General features: G+C 43.6%; 1 protein-coding gene across 3 annotated transcripts in view; it reads left to right on the forward strand.

Moving 5' to 3' along the window:
• The window catches only part of CNTNAP2 (contactin associated protein 2), a 3,301,953-nt gene that overhangs the window by 2,757,141 nt on the left and 522,371 nt on the right, over positions 1-22,441 (forward strand). For all 3 annotated transcript variants that reach the window (XM_069648309.1, XM_069648308.1, XM_069648310.1), the window contains exon 18: positions 15,219-15,455. In XM_069648309.1, the coding sequence (XP_069504410.1) occupies positions 15,219-15,455 (237 nt within the window). The remainder of the gene's footprint in view (positions 1-15,218; positions 15,456-22,441) is intronic.

Consider the following 22,441-nt stretch of genomic DNA (forward strand, 5'->3'; position numbering starts at 1 on the left):
GTCTATGAGCTCGATTTATGAGGAGAAAGAAGAGGAGTACAGTCCATTATTCGGGTTTGGTCTAGATTATGGCACAACTTGTGTCCCAGAAAATATCATTTCAGAAGAATCTAGAATGAGAGACCTGGTTGACCCCCTTAAAGATGATAGTGCTCTAGACACACATTTGGTTCACCTGAAGGATGTGGGCATGCTGATGCATCATACAGAGCTGTCATGTCAAAGGTCATTGAATATCTTGGCTGGGGCAGCTCTGCTGTGGAATTTAAACAGTATGCCTTAACAGACATCCTTGATAAAGGTCCTGCAAAGGATCCCATCCTTCCATTCCACACTCCAGTAAAAAATAGAGTTCCGGGAAATTGGAAAAAAAACAGACTGTTACACTGCTGTGAATAAAGACCTCACTAAACTGTACAGACCCTCCTCTATTGATCCAGAGTTTCTTTCAAAACATGCAAGACCAGAGAGGTTGGTGGTACAAGCATGCACCTCAACTTCCAAAGGTGCAGCATACCCTACAATTCCACCAGACAGAGATGATAAAGGAGTAGATGCTCTGGGCAAGAGAGTGCTCTTATCAGGGAGCATGGCTTTAAAAGGAGTTAATGACACTTGTGCCTTGGCCAAGTTTTCTTTCACTCTGTGAGAGGTGGTTACTATTGCAGCGGAGCATATGCCTGAGAACAGGAGAGAGAGGGTTTCCTCAATATTATACAAGATGGAAAAGATGTCATGTGCCAATCACTTTAGTATGTGCTAGACAGAGAAGATTGTGTCAGCCTCTCCATGACAGCTAGTACTGTTCTAAGGAGATTTGCATGGCTGTGGAAGTCAGGTTTTGTACCTGATGTGCAAGCTAGGCTTTTAGATATGCCCTTTGAGGGTTCTCAGCTTTTTGGTTCTAAGGCGGAAGTAAGTTTGGAAAACTCATGTATTTAAAGCTGTTGCTGAATCTCTGAGTGCTGCAATTTGTCAGCGGCAGCAGGGCCGATCAATTTCTCAGGGTTGGAGGGGTTGGCCATTTCAGATTTACTCTTCCATCAGAAGATCGAGAGTCCAGTTCTCTCAGAGAGGACAAAGGAGACAACCTCATGGGCGTGGGCGTGGAGACAGAGGTGCTTCAACAACATCTGCCTCTCTGCCATCCGCAGCCTCTACAGCTCAAAAACCATTTTGAGGCTTTAAACTAGAAAACTGGTAGGAGTCAGGTTAACTCAGCATCTGGAAGAGTGGCGAAGTATTACTTCTGATGCCTGGGCACTGCAGACAGTTGCCCATGGTTACTGCCTTCCTTTTCTAAAAAGGACTCCAAACTGTCCCCCAAGAGGCCAGTCCTTGAAGGAACCAGACCTGCTCCTTCTACAGGAGGTTTTAACCCTGTTAGAGAAAGGTGCAGTCGAAATTGGTACCAAAAATGGAGAGGAATCAAGGCTGGTACCTACCGTACTTTCTAATCCAGAAAAAGGACAGAGGATTGCGACCCATCTTGGATTTCAGATGCTTGAACAAGTTCCTCGGGAAGGACAAGTTCAAGACGGTCACTCCTGTGCAGATCCTCCAGGCCCTTCAACTCCAGGAATGGATGGTGTCATTTCATCTCCAGGATGCTTATCTCTGTGTGCCAATAAATCACAAGCACGGGAAGTACCTGAGATTTGTCTTTGGCACTTCTCACTATCCGTTTCGAGTTCTGCCTTTTTGGCTCACCTCATCCAAGGGTCTTCACCAAGTTGATGGTTACAGCAAATCTAAGGAGTGGAGGGATCCACATCTTCCCCCCACCTTGATGATTTGCTGATGAGGGCCCGTTCACCTGGGCAAGCTCTGCAACATCTAGACAGCACCTGCCACTCTCTTCACAAACTGGGCTTCTCCCTCAATTTCAAGAAATCCCACATGACACCTTCCCAAAAGTTGCAATTAATTGGAGCAGTACTGGACTCTTCCTCTGGGAAAGCTTTGCCACCCGAAGTAAAGGTTCTTCACATTTCGCAGATACTAAGCAAGTTTGAGAGTGCCCAACGTCAACCGGCCTTCGATTTCCTTAGGTTGCTGGGCCTCATGGCGTCATGCATTTTTCTACTGCCAAAAACCCATCTGAGGATGTGATCCTTTCAGTGGGCCCTCAGATCCCAATGGTCACAGTTCTCCAGCAGAATGACGGACCTGATTCAGGTCCCGAGCAAAGTCACACAGGATCTTCTGTGGTGGGCCTGCAAGAAGAACGTGTTGAAAGGGGAACCTTTTTGGTAACCATGGCCAGAGATTATGGTAGTTACGGATGCCTCCCTCACAGGTTGGGGGGCACATACCAATGATCTGATGATCAACAGACGCTGGTCTCTGTTGGACTAGCACTGATGGCCTTTCTGCACTCTGTGCGGGGGAAGAACGTCCTGGCTTCAAGTTTCTACGGCTAAGGGCTAGCAGGCTGAACTGTCCATTTTCAAGAATTCGCCGGAACAGGGCTCTTACTTCAAAGTCCCTACTTTGATCCAATTTCTGAAAGGGTTGACTAATAGCTTCCCGCTGGTTCCCTTTATTGTTCCGGTGTGGGACCTCAATCTAGTCTGGAGTTTCCTGATGGTTGCTCCTTTTGAGCCTTTGCATTCCTGTCCTCTCAGGATGCTTTCTTTAAAAACAGTGTTTTTGACAGCCATTACCTCGGCATGGTTAGTAAGTTTCAGGCCTTGTCATCTAAACAACCTTTTATGGTCTTTTTTTAAAGACAAGGTAATTTTGAGGGATTTGCCTTTTTTTCTACCCAAGGTAGTTTCATAATTCCATTTGGCGCAGAACATTGTTTTGCCTTCTTTCAACCCTCCTCCTCCATCTAAAGAGGAGGAAAGACTCCATAGACTGGACCCTAAGAGAGTGTTAAGATTTTATATCAACAGGCTCTCTAAACTAAGACGGGATGATCAGCCTTTTGTCGGCTATACGGGCCATAGGATAGGACAGACGGTTACAAAACAGACCCTGTATCAGTGGATAATCCTGTGCATTTCTGAATTCTACAATCTGACATTGAAAAGAAGTCCTCGAAGGTCTAAGGGCACATTCTACTAGATAGGTGGTTACTTCCTCTGCCCTTCAGAGAGGGGTGTGTGAGACATCAGAAATGCGGAACGGACACAAAGGTAAGGTTTTCTCGAGGTTTGCCATTTATTAAATGAAAAAGGATGGGATTAAAAACCCTTCCTTACCTATCCTAACAAGGAAACTAAAACTAAAGAAATTGATATTGATATTGATATTTTATTTCTATCGCGCTCGTGCACAAGTGTTTCAGAGCGTGACCTAGTGTCCAAAGGTTATCTAACCCTCACACTTATACATACAACAAAATTATACAAGGAATGTATGGCTAATTTTGGTTAAAAAAAGAGTTTTTCAGTTCCAATTTAAAGGGTTTTGAAAGCACTCCTTGTGATCAGGATTGGACTACTTTCACCTTGTTCAATTCAGGAATACTCTGAGCAAAAGTTCCGTTCAAAATGACACAAAAAGTCTCATCCAACCACTGTGTCATTCCCAGTGACGCAGCAAATGTCTGTTCCAAATTCAAAAACAACGGATGATTTTCACAGTATCCTTCTAGAAAAGGTAAATGTCTTTCTTTCATAACACAAATTCAAAACCAAAGTAATTGTTCTTTAAAATAAAATCAACAATTATAAGTGTATATATAACCTTCTCTTGGTGATACCACAGCTTGTCGAACAAATGATAAGGTAAATAAGTTCTTTGATTCAACAAAATATCTTTTCACCACATCTCTTTGCCACAAATATATTTAATCAAACCATTTTCTTCTTTCCTGGTCTACTCGCCTGCCAGGAAGAAACTCTTACAACTTCATTCAAACTTGATGGCAATATTGATTCGTAGATTCTCCATACCAATCCCTCTTGGAATGAGGATTAAACAATAACTGCTTTTATTGATGGTCTCTTCACTCTTGATAATTGCGTTCCAGTTTTCCCAAACTGAGAACTTGATATAGAAAAATGATTCTGAAAATGTTTCTTAACTTTTTTTTATTGTACATGTTACAAACCTTATACACCATACAATCCATTACATTAGTCATATAAATCATATAACAAATTCAACACCTTAGAATGTATATAAATTAGTAAAATGTATTAAATAATCTTCACTTTCTTGAAAAATTGCACAACACTAATTAACATAGGAGTAGGACTACCTTGCAAAATATATTGCAAAAATATTGCACCATTTAAAGATACAATTTTGTACACAAATCGACTAAATAATTCTTCCCTAATTTCCAGGGTGCATATAAAATCATCAGATGCTTTAGTGACTATCCAGACATTGTTTCAGGTAATTCATAAGAGATCCCCTTTTTTTAACTCAACACTTATTTCTTTATATTACTTATACTTGCTCCTCTCATCACAAGTCCGGATACTATCTTGGTCCAGGATTTTCCTGTTCACCTGAACCAGATTATTTAGCAAGGCCTCAAGGGTCAACTCATATTTTTTCATAATGAATCGACAATTCTCTTTAAAGGAACAGAAGGGCTCCCCCTGCAAACTCTCCATCTACCCTCCCATTAGTGCGTACAACATGTTTGATTCACTTACAAACAATTTCCGGTATAATAGCAAGATCTTCAGTTGCACCAAAGAGACCAATGAGTTTAGGCCCAGTTGAAAACAAGGTCCAGTTGAAAACAAGGCATGGTTATAGGCACACAGGTTGGTAAAGACAGTACTTTCCTCCGAATCAGTGCCTCCAATTTTCCCAACTCCAATTTCTCATACATACAAGTAACTTCTAGACCACATAATAGGGACAACTTTACATGTAAAGAAATGCACCAAAGGCTGCAGAGTAAAACAACAGTATTTTTTCCTGATATAATACATATGGCCCGGTACTCTCTACCTTTGACCCAGAGTGCCGTCTTCCTGATATTGTACTTCATTGGCCTAGTTTTCCCAAATCCTAAATATTTCACTGTGGGAACAACAGATAATCTAGATGAGCCCATTACCCACTTAAAGTGTGCTGATTTATGTTTCCTTCCCTTATAACACAGGACCCTGGATTTATTTGCGTTCACCATCAGACTATTCGTTTTTACATATTCTTCAAAATAGTTCAAAGGTCTCTGTAGGCCTATCAGTGTCGTGTCTATAAGCAAAAGGCCATCTACGTAAGCCACCCAGAAACAACGGTCCCCATTTACCCTCGGGGCTGCAAATGATGCTTCCCCCAAATACTCACCCAAGTCCGTGAGGTATAAATTAAAGAGGCAGGGGGCCAATATACACCCGTGCCTCAAACCACGGTCTATTTATATGGGATTAGAGACCTCTCAATTTAAATTTAGCCTCACCTTTACCACAGTATCAATCTGTAATTGAATCAGAATGTCCAAAATGTCTTTAGGTAGGTACCACCTCAGAGGTTCAAGTGAACACTCGCCACATATATAGGGTCCTTCCTCTAAACCATGGGTGCACAACATACGGCCCGCGGGCCAGTTGCGGCCCGCCATGCCCTTTTGACCGGCCCGCGAGGCACAAAGACTTTCCTAATGGAGGGCGGCCCGCGGCCGCCCTCCATTAGGAAAGTCTTTGTTGTCTTCCGGGCCGGTGAAAACACTGGCCCTCATTAGCTCAGCACACACACGCATCACGTCGCTCCTACGAGCCACGTAATGCGTGTGTGCTGCACCAATGGAGGGCCAGCACTACGGCTGGCGTAGCCCATAAGGCTTGATGCCGGAAGGCATTTCAGCCTTGGACCATGCCAACCGTAGTGCGATTCCAGCGACTTCCAGCTTACCTGCCTGCCTGCCTTCCAGCACGTCTCCGGTAAGTGGTCTGTTTGTGTTTGTGTGTTGGGTTTGTTTTGCTTTATGTTTGTGTGTATGAATGTTTGTGTTTGAATGTATTTTGTGTATATGTTGAGATGCGGGGGTGGGGGGGGGTGTCGGATGTGTATGAATGTTTGTGTTTGAATGTATTTTGAGTGTATGTTGAGATGCGGGGGTGAGGGGGTGTGTCGGATGTGTATGAATGCTTGTGTTTGAATGTATTTTGAGTGTATGTTGAGATGCGGGGGTGGGGGGGTGTGTCGGATGTGTATGAATGTTTGTGTTTGAATGTATTTTGTGTATATGTTGAGGTGAGGGGGTGTGTCGGATGTGTATGAATGTTTGTGTTTGAATGTATTTTGAGTGTATGTTGAGATGCGGGGGTGGGGGGGTGTGTCGGATGTGTATGAATGTTTGTGTTTGAATGTATTTTGTGTATATGTTGAGATGCGGGGGTGAGGGGGTGTGTCGGATGTGTATGAATGTTTGTGTTTGAATGTATTTTGTGTATATGTTGAGATGCGGGGGTGAGGGGGTGTGTCGGATGTGTATGAATGTTTGTGTTTGAATGTATTTTGAGTGTATGTTGAGATGCGGGGGTGGGGGGGTGTGTGGGATGTGTATGAATGTTTGTGTTTGAATGTATTTTGAGTATGTTGAGATGCGGGGGTGGGGGGTGTGTCGGATGTGTATGAATGTTTGTATTTGAATGTATTTTGAGTGTATGTTGAGATGCGGGGGTGGGGGGGTGTGTCTGATGTGTATGAATGTTTGTGTTTGAATGTATTTTGTGTGTATGTTGAGATGCGGGGGTGGGGGAGTGTGTCGGATGTGTATGAATGTTTGTATTTGAATGTATTTTGTGTGTATGTTGAGATGTGGGGGGTGTGAATGGTTGTATTTGAATGTATTTTGTGTGTATGTTGAGATGCGGGGGTCGGGGGTGTCGGATGTGTATGAATGTTTTGATTTGAATGTTTTTTGTGTGCTGAGTTGGGGGGTGGGGGTTCGGGTCTGTATGGGTGCTTGTTTGAGAGTTTGCTGATTTGGGGGGGTGGGGGTTCGGGTCTGTATGGGTGCATGTTTGTGTGTGTGTGCTGAGTTGGGGGGGTGGGGGGTTTGGGTCTGTATGGGTGCATGCTTGAGTGTGTGTGTGCTGAGTTGGGGGTGGGGGTTTGGAGTTGGGAGGGGGTGGGGGGTTCGGGTCTGTATGGGTGCATGTTTGTGTGTGTGCTGAGTTGGGGGGTGGGGGTTCGGGTCTGTATGGGTGCATGTTTGTGTGTGTGCTGAGTTGGGGGGTGGGGGGGTTTGGGTCTGTATGGGTGCATGCTTGAGTGTGTGTGTGTGCTGAGTTGGGGGTGGGGGGTTGGGGTCTGTATGGGTGCATCTTTGTGTGTGTGCTGAGTTGGGGGGTGGGGGTTCGGGTCTGTATGGGTGCTTGTTTGAGAGTTTGCTGATTTGGGGGGGTGGGGGGTTTGGGTCTGTATGGGTGCATGTTTGTGTGTGTGCTGAGTTGGGGGGGGTGGGGGGTTCGGGTCTGTATGGGTGCATGCTTGAGTGTGTGTGTGTGCTGAGTTGGGGGTGGGGGGTTCGGGTCTGTATGGGTGCATGTTTGTGTGTGTGTTGATTTGGGGGGTGGGGGTTCGGGTCTGTATGGGTGCATGTTTGTGTGTGTGTTGATTTGGGGGGTGGGGGGTTAAGTCTGTATGGGTGCATGCTTGAGTGTGTTTGGGGCATAGTGTTTGGTTGGGGGTGAGGGGGCCATGGGGCATAGTGTTTGGTTGGGGGTTAGGGGGGGTGAGGGGGCCATGGGGCATAGTGTTTGGTTGGCGGTGAGGGACAGGGGGCATAGTGTTTGGTTGGGGTGAGGGGGCCATGGGGCATACTGTTTGGTTGGGGGTGAGGGACAGGGGGCATAGTGTTTGCTTGGGGGGTGAGGGACAGGGGGCATAGTGTTTGCTTGGAGGGTGAGGGACAGGGGGCATAGTGTTTGGTTGGGGGTGAGGGGGCCATGGGGCATAGTGTTTGGTTGGGGGTGAGGGGGCCACGGGGCATAGTGTTTGTTTGGGGTTGGGAGCCATGGGGCATAGTGTTTGGGTGGGGTGGGAGCCATGGGGCATAGTGTTTGGTTGGGGGTGAGGGGGCCATGGGGCATAGTGTTTGTTTGGGGTTGGGAGCCATGGGGCATAGTGTTTGGTTGGCGGTGAGGGACAGGGGGCATAGTGTTTGGTTGGGGGTGGGGGCCATGGGGCATAGTGTTTAGTTGGTGGTGAGAGACAGGGGGCATAGTGTTTGCTTGGGGGATGAGGGACAGGGGGCATAGTGTTTGGTTGGAGGTGGGAGCCATGGGGCATAGTGTTTGGTTGGGGGTTAGGGGGGTGAGGGGGCCATGGGGCATAGTGTTTGGTTGGGGGTGAGGGGGCCATGGGGCATAGTGTTTGGTTGGTGGTGAGGGACAGGGGGCATAGTGTTTGGTTGGGGGTTAGGGGGCCATGGGGCATAGTGTTTGGTTGGGGGTGAGGGGGCCATGGGGCATAGTGTTTGGTTGGGGGTGAGGGGGCCATGGGGCATAGTGTTTGGTTGGGGGTGAGGGGGCCATGGGGCATAGTGTTTGCTTGGGGGGTGAGGGACAGGGGGCATAGTGTTTGGTTGGGGGTGGGGGCCATGGGGCATAGTGTTTGGTTGGGGGTGAAGGGGCCATGGGGCATAGTGTTTGGTTGGGGGTGAGGGGGCCATGGGGCATAGTGTTTGGTTGGGGATGGGAGCCATGGGGCATAGTGTTTGGTTGGGGGTGAGGGGACCATGGGACATAGTGTTTGGTTGGGGATGGGAGCCATGGGGCATAGTGTTGCACTCCAAGAGTGAACTCAATAATAAAGCTAAAACAGGCACAGTTAGGAGATGTACATCCTTTGCTTTTTTGAGGAAACCTGACTCAACGAAGGCCATACTCCTCTTGGGTAACCCAAACAGCAAACTATAGCAGTCCAAAATAACGGAATGTCCAATCAAGGGTCAATAAAATATATATAATTTAATTAAACAGACGATATACAATACCTAAATCTAAATAAATGATAGCAATGGAAAATGTGTAGTACAAAATGTAAGTTTGAAATGCAATAAAAATCGTTACCCCTCAAAAACATATCTTTTTCCATGTGTTTAATACAAATTGGGGGTTGAAAAAGCCTCCTGACATGTCCCGCCTACCGCCCTGCCCACTTTTACTTTTCGGCCCACTATAGCCCTCATGTAAGGTACTTTCTGCCCTCTGTCAAAATCAGTTGTGCACCCCTGCTCTAAACGCTAGCCTGATAATTTAGAGACTGGATAAGCAAGCCACTGGCACCTGTTCCAGTGGCGTTCCTAAAGCCTGTCTGGAACTTAGATAATCGTCCTGTGGCAATATTCCAATCCTCTATACTTTTTAATACACATCTAGCAAAAATGTTGATCTCTACATCCAGTAAAGCGATCGGCCAGTAGCTTGAGGGCTCAAGATGACTCTCGCCTTAAAAACTGGAACTATTATGGAAGTTTGCCATGAGAATGGAGGAGTGTTATTGTTTAGAATGTTTTGAAATAGAATGTGCAACATCAGGGCCCATAATTCAGTGTCCTATTTCAATACCAGGTTGCACAAACCATTAGGACCTGAGGCACGTGAATTACAAACAATAATAATGGTTTAGGAATTCACTTGTTTACATAACTCTGTGAAGTGTTTAGTCCAGGCCTCTTCAGGGACCGGATTTATCATCTCTGAGTCAACCTTGCTGTTTCGTTTATTAATGATGTTCCAAAAGTTTTTACAAGTTTTACTATTTTTTTGCAGGACTGCCTTTAGCATTGCATCCCTGTCTCTGTGTAACAATAGGTACCTATGACTTGGAACCCATTTTTTATAGGCTTGTTTTTCTTTTCTAATTGGAATGTTTTTTTCTTTCTCACAGGATAGCCCTAGACGTAATTCCCTAATTGTTTAGCGCATTACATTTTTCCTTGTCTGAAGCTCCCTTACATAAGTATGGGGACGGTTTGAACAGAGACACATTTCACAGTCAAAACCTTATCCATTATGAAAATGAGAAAAACTCTCTACTCCCAAATCCCTAATTCTATTGGGCGATGTAGTATCTTGCCAGAAGTCCTCAATAAGCCTATTAATGTTCTCAAGGCTTTTCAAGTTCCAGCTAATATCTGTTCATTTTTTCTACAGGTTTTTAATTTGGGTAAATTGATCTTCGTATTGAGGTTTAAAACCACTATATCATGATCACTGAATGAATTATTGACCACTTCAAACCAATTTAGTTCAATGAGCAAGCCTTCTGAAATTACTTTATAGTCTATCCATGAAGATAACAAATTTCTATGCCAGGTAGGATTCGGAGGTAGATCTCCCGAAGCCTGACCATTGAGAATTTGGAGGCCCCAGCCTTCCCAAAACTCCCTCCATTGTATTCCATGTTCGATTTAGAGTAATACATATTTGCTTGTTAGGTCCAAGTCTATCCAGAACCATAGTGAGAGGCAAACAATGAGAATTAAAACCCCCAACGATTAACATTTCACAGTCTAATAATTCTACCTTATAAGCTTTGAGAATCTTCTCTAAAGTCCCAAAAATAAGAGCTAATTCACAGTGGGAAGGGTGCCAGTACACAATAACCAAAGTATTTTTCTATACCGAGTTAAATCCCAGCTCTAGGTCAACCCCTAACACGCCCTTGAAGCCACTCAAGATCAAACCCTGTTATGCCCACCCCATGCTTGATGCTAATACATACACCCCCAGAATGACGTCCTCCATTTATTCTGGACACACCCTGTTGGAAGGTAAGGTGACCATCCCAAACCTAATCCTCCATCGCACAAGTTTCTTGAAAACATACAATTGAATAAGCATTTCAGGTCTCCATCAAACTCAGGTTATGGGTCAACATACCAAAGCCCCTAACATTCCATTTTGCCAAGGTAAGCTTTTGTACATTCGATTCTATATCCAGTTCCCAATTGGTAACATAATTTGTGCTCCACTGGTACCTAACGTCACCAATTCGCTGTTCGCCATATGGTGGAGATGACGGTGGGCCAGTAAACTTTGTTTACATCAAATCTAGGCAAGTGATTGACTGCCTCGACCCTGCCCACCTCCATATATTCAAAATAACACAAAAAGTCTCTTGCAACCACTGTGTCCTTCCCTGTGACACAGCAAATGTCTTTTCCACAAATGCTTGCTGCGAATTCAAAAACAACTGATGATTTCCACAATATACTTCTAGGAAAGATAAATGTCTTTCTTTCATAACACAACTTCAAAACCAAAGTAATTGTTCTTTGAAAAATGGTCAACAATTATTAGCATATCGCACTTTCTTCAAATTAACTACTTTTGTCAGGATAGCACTTCAGCTTCTCTTGGTGATGCCACAGCTTGTCAAACAAATGCTAAAGTAAATACGTTATTTGATTCAACACAATGGACCTCATTACACGGTAGGCGGAAGCCATGGTGCTATTAGCGCAATGGCTACCCCCTAACGCCGTCAGAGTCCGGGTTCCTGGAATAGGGACTTACCGGTCTATTCCAACCTTTGCAGGACCGGTAAGTCCCCATTCCGGGAACCATTCCCCATTCCCATTTGAGCCACCATAGGGCACCGGTGCCCTTACCAGTGCCGGTAATCCCTTACCGCATAACGTGTAATGAGGCCCAAGGTCTTTCCACCACACCTCTTTGCCACAAATATATTTAATCAAATCATCTTCTTCTTTCCTGGTTTAGTCACCTGCCAGGACTAACTACTATAATCCCTTTCCTGGTATACTCAGCTGCCAGGAAGAAAACTCTGACAACATTATTCAAACTTGATTGCAATATTGATTCCAAGATTCTCCACACCAATCTCTCTTGGAAGGAGGATTAAACAACTGCCTTTTTTATAGTCTCTTGACTCTTCCTAATGTGCGTTCCAGTTTTCGCCACACTGAGAACTTGATATAGAAGAATTATTCTTAAAATGTTTCTTAGTAGCTTCCTCGCAGCCTTTGGACTGGTGGCAGTTTAGGTTACGAGTTTCCTCCAGTTGATATCCCAGAAAGGGAGAGTTGTGCCCTTGTCGCCTCTGTATGGTTTCAGTGTCTCTTGGCTGTTGACAATGCTGGATATAAGCTTTTCCCAATGTATATCTCCTAGAAGGGGATTGATGCCTTTGTTGGTTTATTGTGTTTTTCACAAAGCCTCTTGGCTGTTGGCAATGCTGATTATAAGCTTTCCACAATGGTAATCTTAATAGGGTTTTCTCACAGCCTCTTGGTAGTTGGTCATGTTGGTTATAAGCTTTACCCAATGGTAATTCCCTATAAGGGAACTTTCGTGCTTGCCAACTCTGCTCTGTTGTTTTAAATGTTCAGTTTTAAAAGTTACTCAGTTTCTACTAGGCTTCATTAATTGTTCAGTATTCAAAATTGTTAGGTTTTATTAACTTTCTTGTGCAGAGCGCCCCTGGGTCAGCTTTAGCATTTAGCCAACTCACCGACTTTCTTCGGCAGCTCCCACTCACGTTCAGGTGTTGTAGCAGACCTCTGGTGTCCTGCCCGCTCTCTCTGCCTTGCCCTAGGCTTAAGCCTACCCTCGGTAAGTCGTACATCTGTCTTATGGAGATCTGACAGCTCTGTTGATCTTCCACCGCTTCACTGATATGCTGTGTGCTGAATTTGGAGCATGTCTCCTCATTAGCTGGGCTTCTTCTTGACACACCACTTCCCACTGTGAGTACTCTGCACTTCTCACCTTCGCTCTTCGTGGTGGCTTTCACTAGAATTCTTCTCTCCATAGCTGCTCCTGCACCTCGGACAGACTCTGCTTTCACAGCTACTCCTTCTGCACAGCCTTTAACAGCTCCTTCACTGTCTTCCTCTCCTTCACCTCTTTCCTTCAGCTGTGCCTCATTTTGGGAGTTAAATGTCCCGCTCAGGTGCCTTGGTCTGCAACATCTAGACCGCACCTTTTGACAAAAAGCACTTTGAATCCTCATTGTCTCTGGGCTCCTCTTCCTTGTCCCAGTACCATAAGTATTATGGTAAGTAAGATAGTTTGTTCCATTTTACTGAGAATTATTAAAGACAGGGGAGATTGTAAAAAAGGTTTGTGATTCCCCCTTAGAGTGAGAACTTCTAATTAAAGTGGAGTAGTATAACTCAAAGACTGTACTTTTAGTTCTTGAACCCGCAGAGGCACCAACCTTATTCTGTCTAGATGATTTTCCAGGACAGGTTCTTTGAGTAGATATATGGGAGGGACCTGTACACTGATAGCATGCCATTAGGTATCTGGGAATTATTTGACTTTCATCCGAAGAAGAAGATGAATACCGCGACCTTCTTAGACGAGTCAACACTTCCCCTGATATCCGTCTCCGTGCATGTGAACCTCCCCTCTGATGCCACCCCCAGTGTTAGGATCAGGTAGGGGCTGCCTTCCCCTGGCCACATGGGAGGAGACTTTAGGCTAGGGTTTGGTGAGGCCTCTGCAGGATTCATGACAGGTACCAGTACAAGATACTTGCAGTGCTGCCACCTGGTCTTCACACTATTGCTCAGGCCACCAGATTTGGAAAAGCTGTCTTACACAGCATAAATTAGAGATACATTATCCTTTCCCACCTCCTACAAGGTACTGCTATGGGAGTCTATCAAAGATGAGGAATACTTGGGAGGACGCAATACCTTTGAAAAATAAATTACTTACCCCTGGTAATGTTCTTTCAACTGGATGTACCTCCCACATATTCCTCATTGTACCTCGCAGCTTACCAGGAGAAAGTGTCTGTAATTTACAGCTTCCTCCCGTTTAATGCTCACGCCTTTCTTATCTTCGAGTCCGCTGTGCTGGTGAGAGGAAACGCATGAACTGAGGCAACGAGTGTGGTGCATGCCATTTATACTGACGCTGACGTCATAGTTGAGGACAGATGGAGGCCATCGAGGGGCACGCCATCGCCGACAATGCATGGCGCCCTCTGCTGTGAAAGGTTTCCGAAGATGCAAGCAGGATATCAGAGTATATCAATGATGAGGAATACGCAGGAAGAACAACAATTCGAAAGAACATTATCAGGGGTAAGTCATTTGTTCATCTTTATGAATATGAGTGGGAGCGCTTTACATTTTTCCCTGTCAAAGCCAGCAAAGTCACATGGCCTTCGGTGATAGTGCTCTATATAGAAAGGTTGATATTTAGAAATGGGAGAGTTTACTCTTCTGCGTCATATGAATGGTATGATACAGTTTTTACCAATCATGAATTATCAGATTCTCAGTTAAACAGCCTTACAAGCCTGCACACGCTTTTTAAGAGGGAATCTTTGATGGGGGATTATATTTGAGGTCTGAGAAAATAATGCCAGGGTTCAGAATTAGCAGTTCCCAGTTACAAGAACGAAGAAGCAATGGAGGTTAAAGAGAAGGGAATGTCTTGCACATGAACACGTACAGAAAGTACTTCTTGAATGATGATACCAACAGTTACTGTGTGCCTGAATTAGGTCTGCCTGACATGTGAACGGTGTTTAACAATGGTGACTGGATTGCTCTCACTCCGTGTATTTTGGACTTCTATCTAATTGTGATGCATAGAAAGTGCTGAGAAAACAGAACTATGGTTAAAACTATTTTTTTGGTTCTTTAAAAATGGAGCAATTGAGAAATATAGTGACATGAAGCATGCTTAGTATTCTTCAGGTATATATACATTTTTAGCTTGCAAGCAGCTATTAGTTGAATTGGATCTAAAAACAGACTTTGGTTATCTATGAGGGTTTTTTAGTAATGTTATGGAAGCACTATTGTTCTTTCCTTTTTGCAGGGGAGAGCACCCAGGTAGTATTTACAGTTATTCTTCCAACGAGTATATCTAGAACACGTAGGAGGTCTCCCCTTTGGATGTTGTTTTGTCCACCAGCTCATCTATGTTCGAGTCTTGATACTTTTCTTCACTGATTCTTTACATTGCAGAAGTTATACAGAACATCATGTGGTACTTTCTATAGGTGTGATAATAGTTAAGATAATATGCATTACTTTCTTTAAAACCTAAAAAGAAAGAAATATATACTTTCTGTATCAATTGACCTATAGCTTGAAATCTCAAATCTAGGGATACGGGTAAAATGCATTGGTTGCATAGATGCATTCTGGGTGTATATCCGGTAGTGCTGAGAGCAATGGCATTAATGTATTTGTGATTATTTGTAATAAAAGATTTAAACAATGTGAAAATGTTTGAAAATACTTTGGAAATAACCCGTGAGCATGCATTAACATGAATATGTTTTGTGTTTCTGTGAAGGAGCTGCCGGAGGACAAAGGGGGTTTCTTGGCTGCATACGGTCTTTGAGAATGAACGGGGTTACCCTGGACCTGGAAGTGAGAGCAAATGTCACCCCAGGAGTCAAAGCTGGCTGTTCAGGGCATTGCACAAGCTTTGGGATGTACTGTCGAAACGGAGGAAAATGTGTGGAGAAGTACAATGGCTACTCCTGTGACTGTTCCAGGACTGCATATGATGGCCCATTTTGCACAAAAGGTAATCTTGTGTTTGTTTTATCTTTTTCCACTTGTAGACATTTCTAATATTTTCCCTTCCAATGAAGCATTCCGTCATCCCCTAGCATAACATTTTAGTGATATTTAAAGGAGAAACCTGATCCAAAACTGATCTCATCTTCATCACATTAGCTTGCATCACTCTCTCACTAATTCATTCCTCTGATATCATCACAGACAAAAGCATGGTGAATTCTTGAGAGACAATGAAACATATGGGAGAGCTGATATAGTTTTATATTCTTTGTGCCAGATATGTCCCTCTTTTTTTTAGCTATCACATCATCATATAGTCTTTTAAAATAAAGTTATATTGCTAAGTAAAACATTGAGATCTGCTTAATTAATTGGTGTAATTTACAGAGCTAGCAGGGAAACGTTCATCATTTCAAATATTTGACCACATGAAATTCCCCTGCATGTCTCTGGAATTTAGGTCCACAGACCTATCAGGTTTCTGGGTAACCACTGAATATGTAAATGATGTCCCATTTAGATTCATGGGATGAGAATTCATATTATAAATGTCCATGCTGGACGTCTTTAAAACCTCCCCTGTTTACAGCCATTAAAGACCAGGGTTGTGTGCCATTTCTCTAACATTATGTACAAACCTTTTACAAAAGAATGATGATTCAAAAACCGTTTCAACTAATAGGGGTGCAGTAGTGGTGCTCCATCGTATGAAACTGTATTACATGGTGCCAAGATGAAGGAGGGGTAATATGATAGATTCTGAGAGCTTTTCATGATGGAACGAGACATGAGACATGATACAATAGTTTTCAATGTGACTGCAGAGTGCCCATAATTGTGAAAAGTGTGATTGACAACATAAATTGGCAAAAAAGTGCATATTTTCCTCAATTAATTCAATTGGAGCTCAACAGTTGGTATCATAACTATCAATCAGCATCTCCATCATTTAGTTCAATCTCCATCTGTTCGCATGGGCACAGCTGATAGTCATTTGGTCTTCTTTTTGCCATATATGTGGGAAAGCCACTGTATTTAATTTCTTCACGGACTCTTACTGTTTTTTAATGTGATTTTGAATTCATTGACATTGGTTCGACAGCTGCATCCCACAGGCAGCTATTTCTTTATTTATGTATTCCATTGTGGTTAACAAATAAGCCTTTTGCATAACACATGATTATATTTCAATTAATTCAATGAGCACATGTAAACATCTTTTAAAATAGTATTGATACAATTCAACACAGTAATACTTAATGAAGTTACTTGAGAATTCAATATCGAATTCCATTTGTAATCTTTTGTAAACAACACATCATACTTCATAAATCTGGTAAACATCTGCTTTCTTAGTGGTGTTAAAATGTCAGATTCCACCACCAAGTGTTTCAATGTCTCCACATCGGCAGAATCTACACAGCCTCCCTGATCTAGATATCCCCGTTCTTGCACCTGTCACCTCTTTTGTTAAAAACAAATTGAACCTTAATCTTAAAAACGTAGCTCTACAAACACAGGAAGGATGTTTGCATAAATAAATGTTTAATACATTAAAAGGTCTAATATACATTGAGTGATAAAAAAAGATGATATTCAAGAATCCTGGCTCTATTGTCAATCCAATCCATTTCATGCATTTTCTGTTTTACCTTTGGTGGAAAGAAGATAAGACCTGCTGATGAACAGCCCGTACAACATAATCTTACATTTATTTCCCCAACACATCAACGCTTTACAGTTTTCCAATTCCAATTGGCCATGTCATTTTTTAAATAATTTTTTTAATGTAATTGAGCGTTGACTTATGGTGCATATTTTTGCATGTACATTTTGGAGGACAATCACCTGAGACACCTGAGATACAGCCATTAAGAATGTGTAAATCCCATATATTCAATTCAGCCCGAATGTGATTGCCATGCTCCCTCCGCACCTACACCTCATTATTACGTGGGGCCGTCATGTACCACGCTTGGTCCAGACACTCACTGTTAAAATCACCCATTATCATAAAATAAGGATCACACTCAGTTGATCAATGAGATTGAATCAAATAATGTTGATAAAAAGTTATTTAGGGTGTTCTTCCCAGGATTAAAATATACATTCATTAAAACACAAGATTCATACATGCTTGTCTCTAAAACAGTCCAGTCCAGCTTCACAACCAAAATATCAAGTGAGCAGGATTCAAGTTGCAACATTTTAATTTGTATTTGTATTTTGTTTATTTATATAGCGCGCCGGGCCCAAAGGCATCTGGGCGCATAGTATATAAATCCCAATGTTGTTATTGACCGCACACAGGAGACCTCTGTAAGCCCTAAGAGCCCTAATAACATATGTAGAAAAGCCATCAATTACTGGCACAGTCTCAAGCCAGATGTCTTGAAAACAAATAATTCCATAATTGTCACCATACAAGTTGTTAAACGAGGTAAACAAAAGATATGAATAGCACCTGGTGTTCCAACAGGCCAATTTGCTCGGGCGATTTCACTTTTTACCATCACTCATAGTTTTAACATTGTGTAAAGACTTCACAATAGTGGGCCAATCTGCAATCTTCATTTTAGCACACTCATCTTTGTTAATGCCAATATTGACAACAGTGCATGATGCTTCATTGTCATGAGATAGATTGATCCTCAATGGGGTCCGTTGGGATGGACCCACAGGGATCGCCAATCTTACAATGGGCAACACGCTCCCATCTCCCTCACTTTTCCCTAAGTATTCGAATACATCATATCTCAACGAGAGAATAAATGTGCTTCTTCCAAAATGGCCACTTTGAACAGAAAAATGCAACTTGATTAGATCAACCCAATGATTATTGACAAATTCAACTTGGGAAATGTCAGTTAACCTTATTAGCCTAGATCTTGGGACCTCATTAAATAGCGACAGGAGGCGCTGATGATTGAGAGGCAACCACAGCCTGTTGCTAAATAACTGTTTTATATACACAGAAAGAGCATCAACAAACATTGCCAAAGGCACAGAGACTGACTTAATCAATGTATTGTCTATAGATATTGACACCTGGTCAGATCAGAACCCCTCTCTAGAACCCAAGACGTCTTGGTGAAAACAGACCCTACAGGGCCCCTCACTGAGCCTAGAAGGAGAGCCTCTGCATTCCAAGCCCAGTCTTTCCTTAGCAGTAACGGAAGGAACCTGATCTTGAAGCGGCTAGCTTCCAATGTTACAAAAGACGGAGATTGACATGAGTCCTCCTTAGGGTTTACATCTTTACAAGTCAAACTGATCTTAGCTCCCCCATCATTATTACACCCCAAATGGTCAGTACGGAGCCCCAGGCCTGGGAATTTCCAACAAATACCATTGGCAGGGCTGTTCGGAGTCCCACATTTGACAATTGTGAGTTAATTACCAGGGGACTTTTGTATTCGTGGCATTTAACACATTTTGCACAACTACCAGAACTTGTTATAAAATCAAACGGCTGCATAGCCTCCCAATTCCCCCTCCTCATTTTCAGGTTAAATGGTTAAAATACTTAAATCTAATACATCGTCTGCAGAAACTGCTTTCATAACATGTGTAATGACATTTTCCCCAACCACCGGTTGAATTTTTTTTCTTTTATCGACCCCTTGTTTTTCTGCTTCCATGTGTTAGTATTTTTTATCCATCATTGGGGCAATCATGTTTGTAACCTTCAAAACCAGGGGCTGCTTAGACAAACAATTAACATTTTCAACAATTGATTGAGGAACCTTCTTCTCCCCAACCATCGGCAAAGCACACACGGTTTCACTATGGTGGCTGAGATCAACCAGTCTTTTTTTTAAACTAATAAGGAACTTTCTGGATTCCTTATTCTTGGATTTGGGAATATTTTTATATTTTTAGATTGTTTTGTCACAACATGGGTACCCAGAGCCAGTTTCACCTGAGAATGCCCATTCACAGCCAATGGTTCAGTAGATATCGAAGCAACCACCACAATGTCTTAATCTGAAGCCTCCAGTCGAGTTATGGCATGTGGTGAGACCCCAGCTATTACCTGGCCATCCACAGTGGTGACTAATAATATTGAAGCTTCTGATAGCGACACAGGACCCTGGCTGGCACTAGAAGTATTTGTCATTTTATTAGGTATTACATTAAAAACATCTATGGGATTAATGCGAAAGACGCCGTTAAATTTACAAAAAGCAAAAATAAAACCTTCAATGAAATTCAATTTAGCCGTTACACTAGCCAAATTAACATTTAGTTCCTTGTAATGAGCATGTACATTTGCATATGATTTCACCAGATTTGTTAATATGAAGTTCAGTCCATGCAACCCTGGAGAAGAGGCCTTTACATCCACCAGAAATAAGGCTCGGACACAATTGTGGCATGTTTTTGTCCAGAAACATTTATTATAAGAAAAAGGGTTGGAAAAAGGCCTCTCTGTTCCTAAAACTAAGAGGGGTTTCAATGCATCTAAGAAAACCAAGGAAATTGTCAAACTGTCCACAACTATAAAGTCTGTCACTGTTGCGTCTCAAACAGCCTACTAATAATGTAAACCAACTGTGCAAGGATGATCTCTTCCCAAAGTAAAGTGTTCTTTGTAGATCCAACCAACAGACTAGTTCCCAGTATCTCGGGTAATCAAAACTGATAAAAATAAAGAAATGTTCAAAACAGTAGGACTCCAAGATTAGGGTTGTAATCCTTTCCCCTCCGCAATTGTCCTCTCATAGACTGTCCCTCTTTTGGGTGCGAGTCGCAGACTCACAATATTTGTAACTGCTTGGTTCACTCTCCTGCTAAGCAGTTGTCCTTTCATGAACTTCTCATATTGGTGCAGGTCACAAAATTGCAATATTCAAACTGACTTGATATACTCTCCTGCCAAGCCTTTGCCCTCTCATGAACTGTCGCTCTTTGGGTGAGAGTCGCTGACTCTTAATATTCTGATTGGCTTTGTCTCTGTTTCTCATATGGATTCATGTCCCAGACTCGCAATATTCGGATTGGCTTTTGTTTCTGTTTCTCATGTGGGTGCTTGTCCCAGAATCGCCCTGTGTTCTCAAGGTCCCAGACCCTCTTGTTCCAGCATGTGCCTTCACCCACTTGGTCCTCCAGACCTCCAGCACCTCTTGGGTAACCCATTTACCTGTTTAATTTTTCCTGACAGGTTCCAGTGTTTCCCAAGCAGCTGCTGGGTCTCTTGGGGCTCTGGTAGCGTTCCGGCTCCATCCCAGTCTGCAGCGGCTCTGCAGATGTTTGCTTCTCCCCGGTGATCCGTCCTCTCTCATGGACTCTTCACCGGTGCTCTGGAAGCCCAGAGGTTCTTCTCGGCTGCAGAAGCCCGAGAAGTCCTTGCTTCCTGGACTGCCTTTGGGTTCTCCTCCTCAGCTCATGGCTTCCCTCCTGGCAGCTCTTGTCTGCTTGCCTGCTGCACGGCTCACCGGCTTCCTCCTTGGAGGACACGACTCTCTTTTCATCGGAGCTGTCGTGTGTTTAAACTGCCGCGTTGGAAAATGGAATTGCTTTGGGACAATCACATTTGTTGAGAAGCTAGATCGCTCTCTCTGCTTCTTCTGAGTGATCCTTCGACTCCTGGTCATCTTCTTCTCCGTAAATATAATAAAGTCAGATGTAGCATACTTTACATTCTCTAATGTTTCTGTCTCGTGAAGTGGATTACGTTTCCCATTACTTGAAGAATAGCCATATGCAGTATAGTTTGCATTCTCTGATGTTTGGATCCTGGCAAGAATGTTAGGTTGTTCAATACTTGAAATCGAGCCATATGCAGCATGCTTTATATTGTCTTATTTTTTAACGTTGTCAGGTATATTAAGTTGACTAACTTGACAATAGCACACATTGGCCCTTTCAAAAGAAGGGGAATGAGGATTTAACATTTGGGAAGGCTTTAGGTATACTGACGCGGGAGAATACGGCATTCTCTGAGCATGGTTGTCCCCAATCCCATAAAAGGGTTCCTCCCCGGGTGATCCTCCCTCAGTGCACCACCCACAGAGGGATTATTGTACTGTGGACAGACCCCGCTGGTGCCATGGGAAAGGTCTCCCCCTTGGGGAGAAGGGAGGACAAACAGATTTGTCACAATACATACACATACATATCCCTTACCTGTCCAACACCTGGGCTTCAGCTCGCTCGGGACTCAGGGCACCCACCTACTCACTGCCAGGGAGGCCATCAAGTTCCCACGCATGATATGATATGACATGGCATTTATAACACGCCTATACACGAGTATTGCAAGGTGCGATGAGGCAAGGGAGGGGTACAATGGGAGGACGGACAGCGATCCTACTAGGCCAGGTGCCATTCAGATCGCACAAGTGCACGGAAAGGGGGAAGGGACAGTGCAGTACATGGCAAAGATGATAACAATACGTAAGTAGCGGCCAGCATGTGGCAAGTGCATGGGTAAGTGCAGGCATCAGGTGTCAAGGGCTGGGAGGGGGACTGTAGGGATACAGAGACAGTCCCCAAGTGCGGGGGTTGCCAGTTGGGAAGTGCAGGTGGGAAATGCTGGCGGGGGAGGACCTGGTCCCGAGATCAGAGGGTGTCCAGGTAGCCAGTGCAGTTCCAGTTACAACTAGGAGGTCAGCAGAAGAGGGAAGGAGGAAAAGCAGAAGCAAAGAGAAAGGTTTTGATGAGCTTCCGGAACCGGAGATGGTTCTCCTGAAATTTAGGGAGGTAGGGAGGCTGTTCCAGAGGGAGGCACCATCAGAGGAAAGAGATCTACAAGCAACTCGTTGCTTGGAGAAGTGACTGACCCTGAGGGAGTTGGAGGCGGATGAGCGAAGAGCTTGAGAAGGAAGATAAAACATGAACTAGGAAGCAGGGGAAGGTGTCAATCAATCATCTTTCCAGTCCTTGTTCCTGACATTCACAGTGGAGCCAGAGAGCCAGAACATTACCATCTTTCTGCCAGTTTAATGTGCGGGGCACAGGAACACCACCTGCACACATTTGGGCCTT

The sequence above is a fragment of the Ambystoma mexicanum genome, chromosome 2q (assembly GCF_040938575.1).
Source record: "Ambystoma mexicanum isolate Mex_15411 chromosome 2q, UKY_AmexF1_1, whole genome shotgun sequence".
NCBI lineage: Eukaryota > Metazoa > Chordata > Amphibia > Caudata > Ambystomatidae > Ambystoma > Ambystoma mexicanum.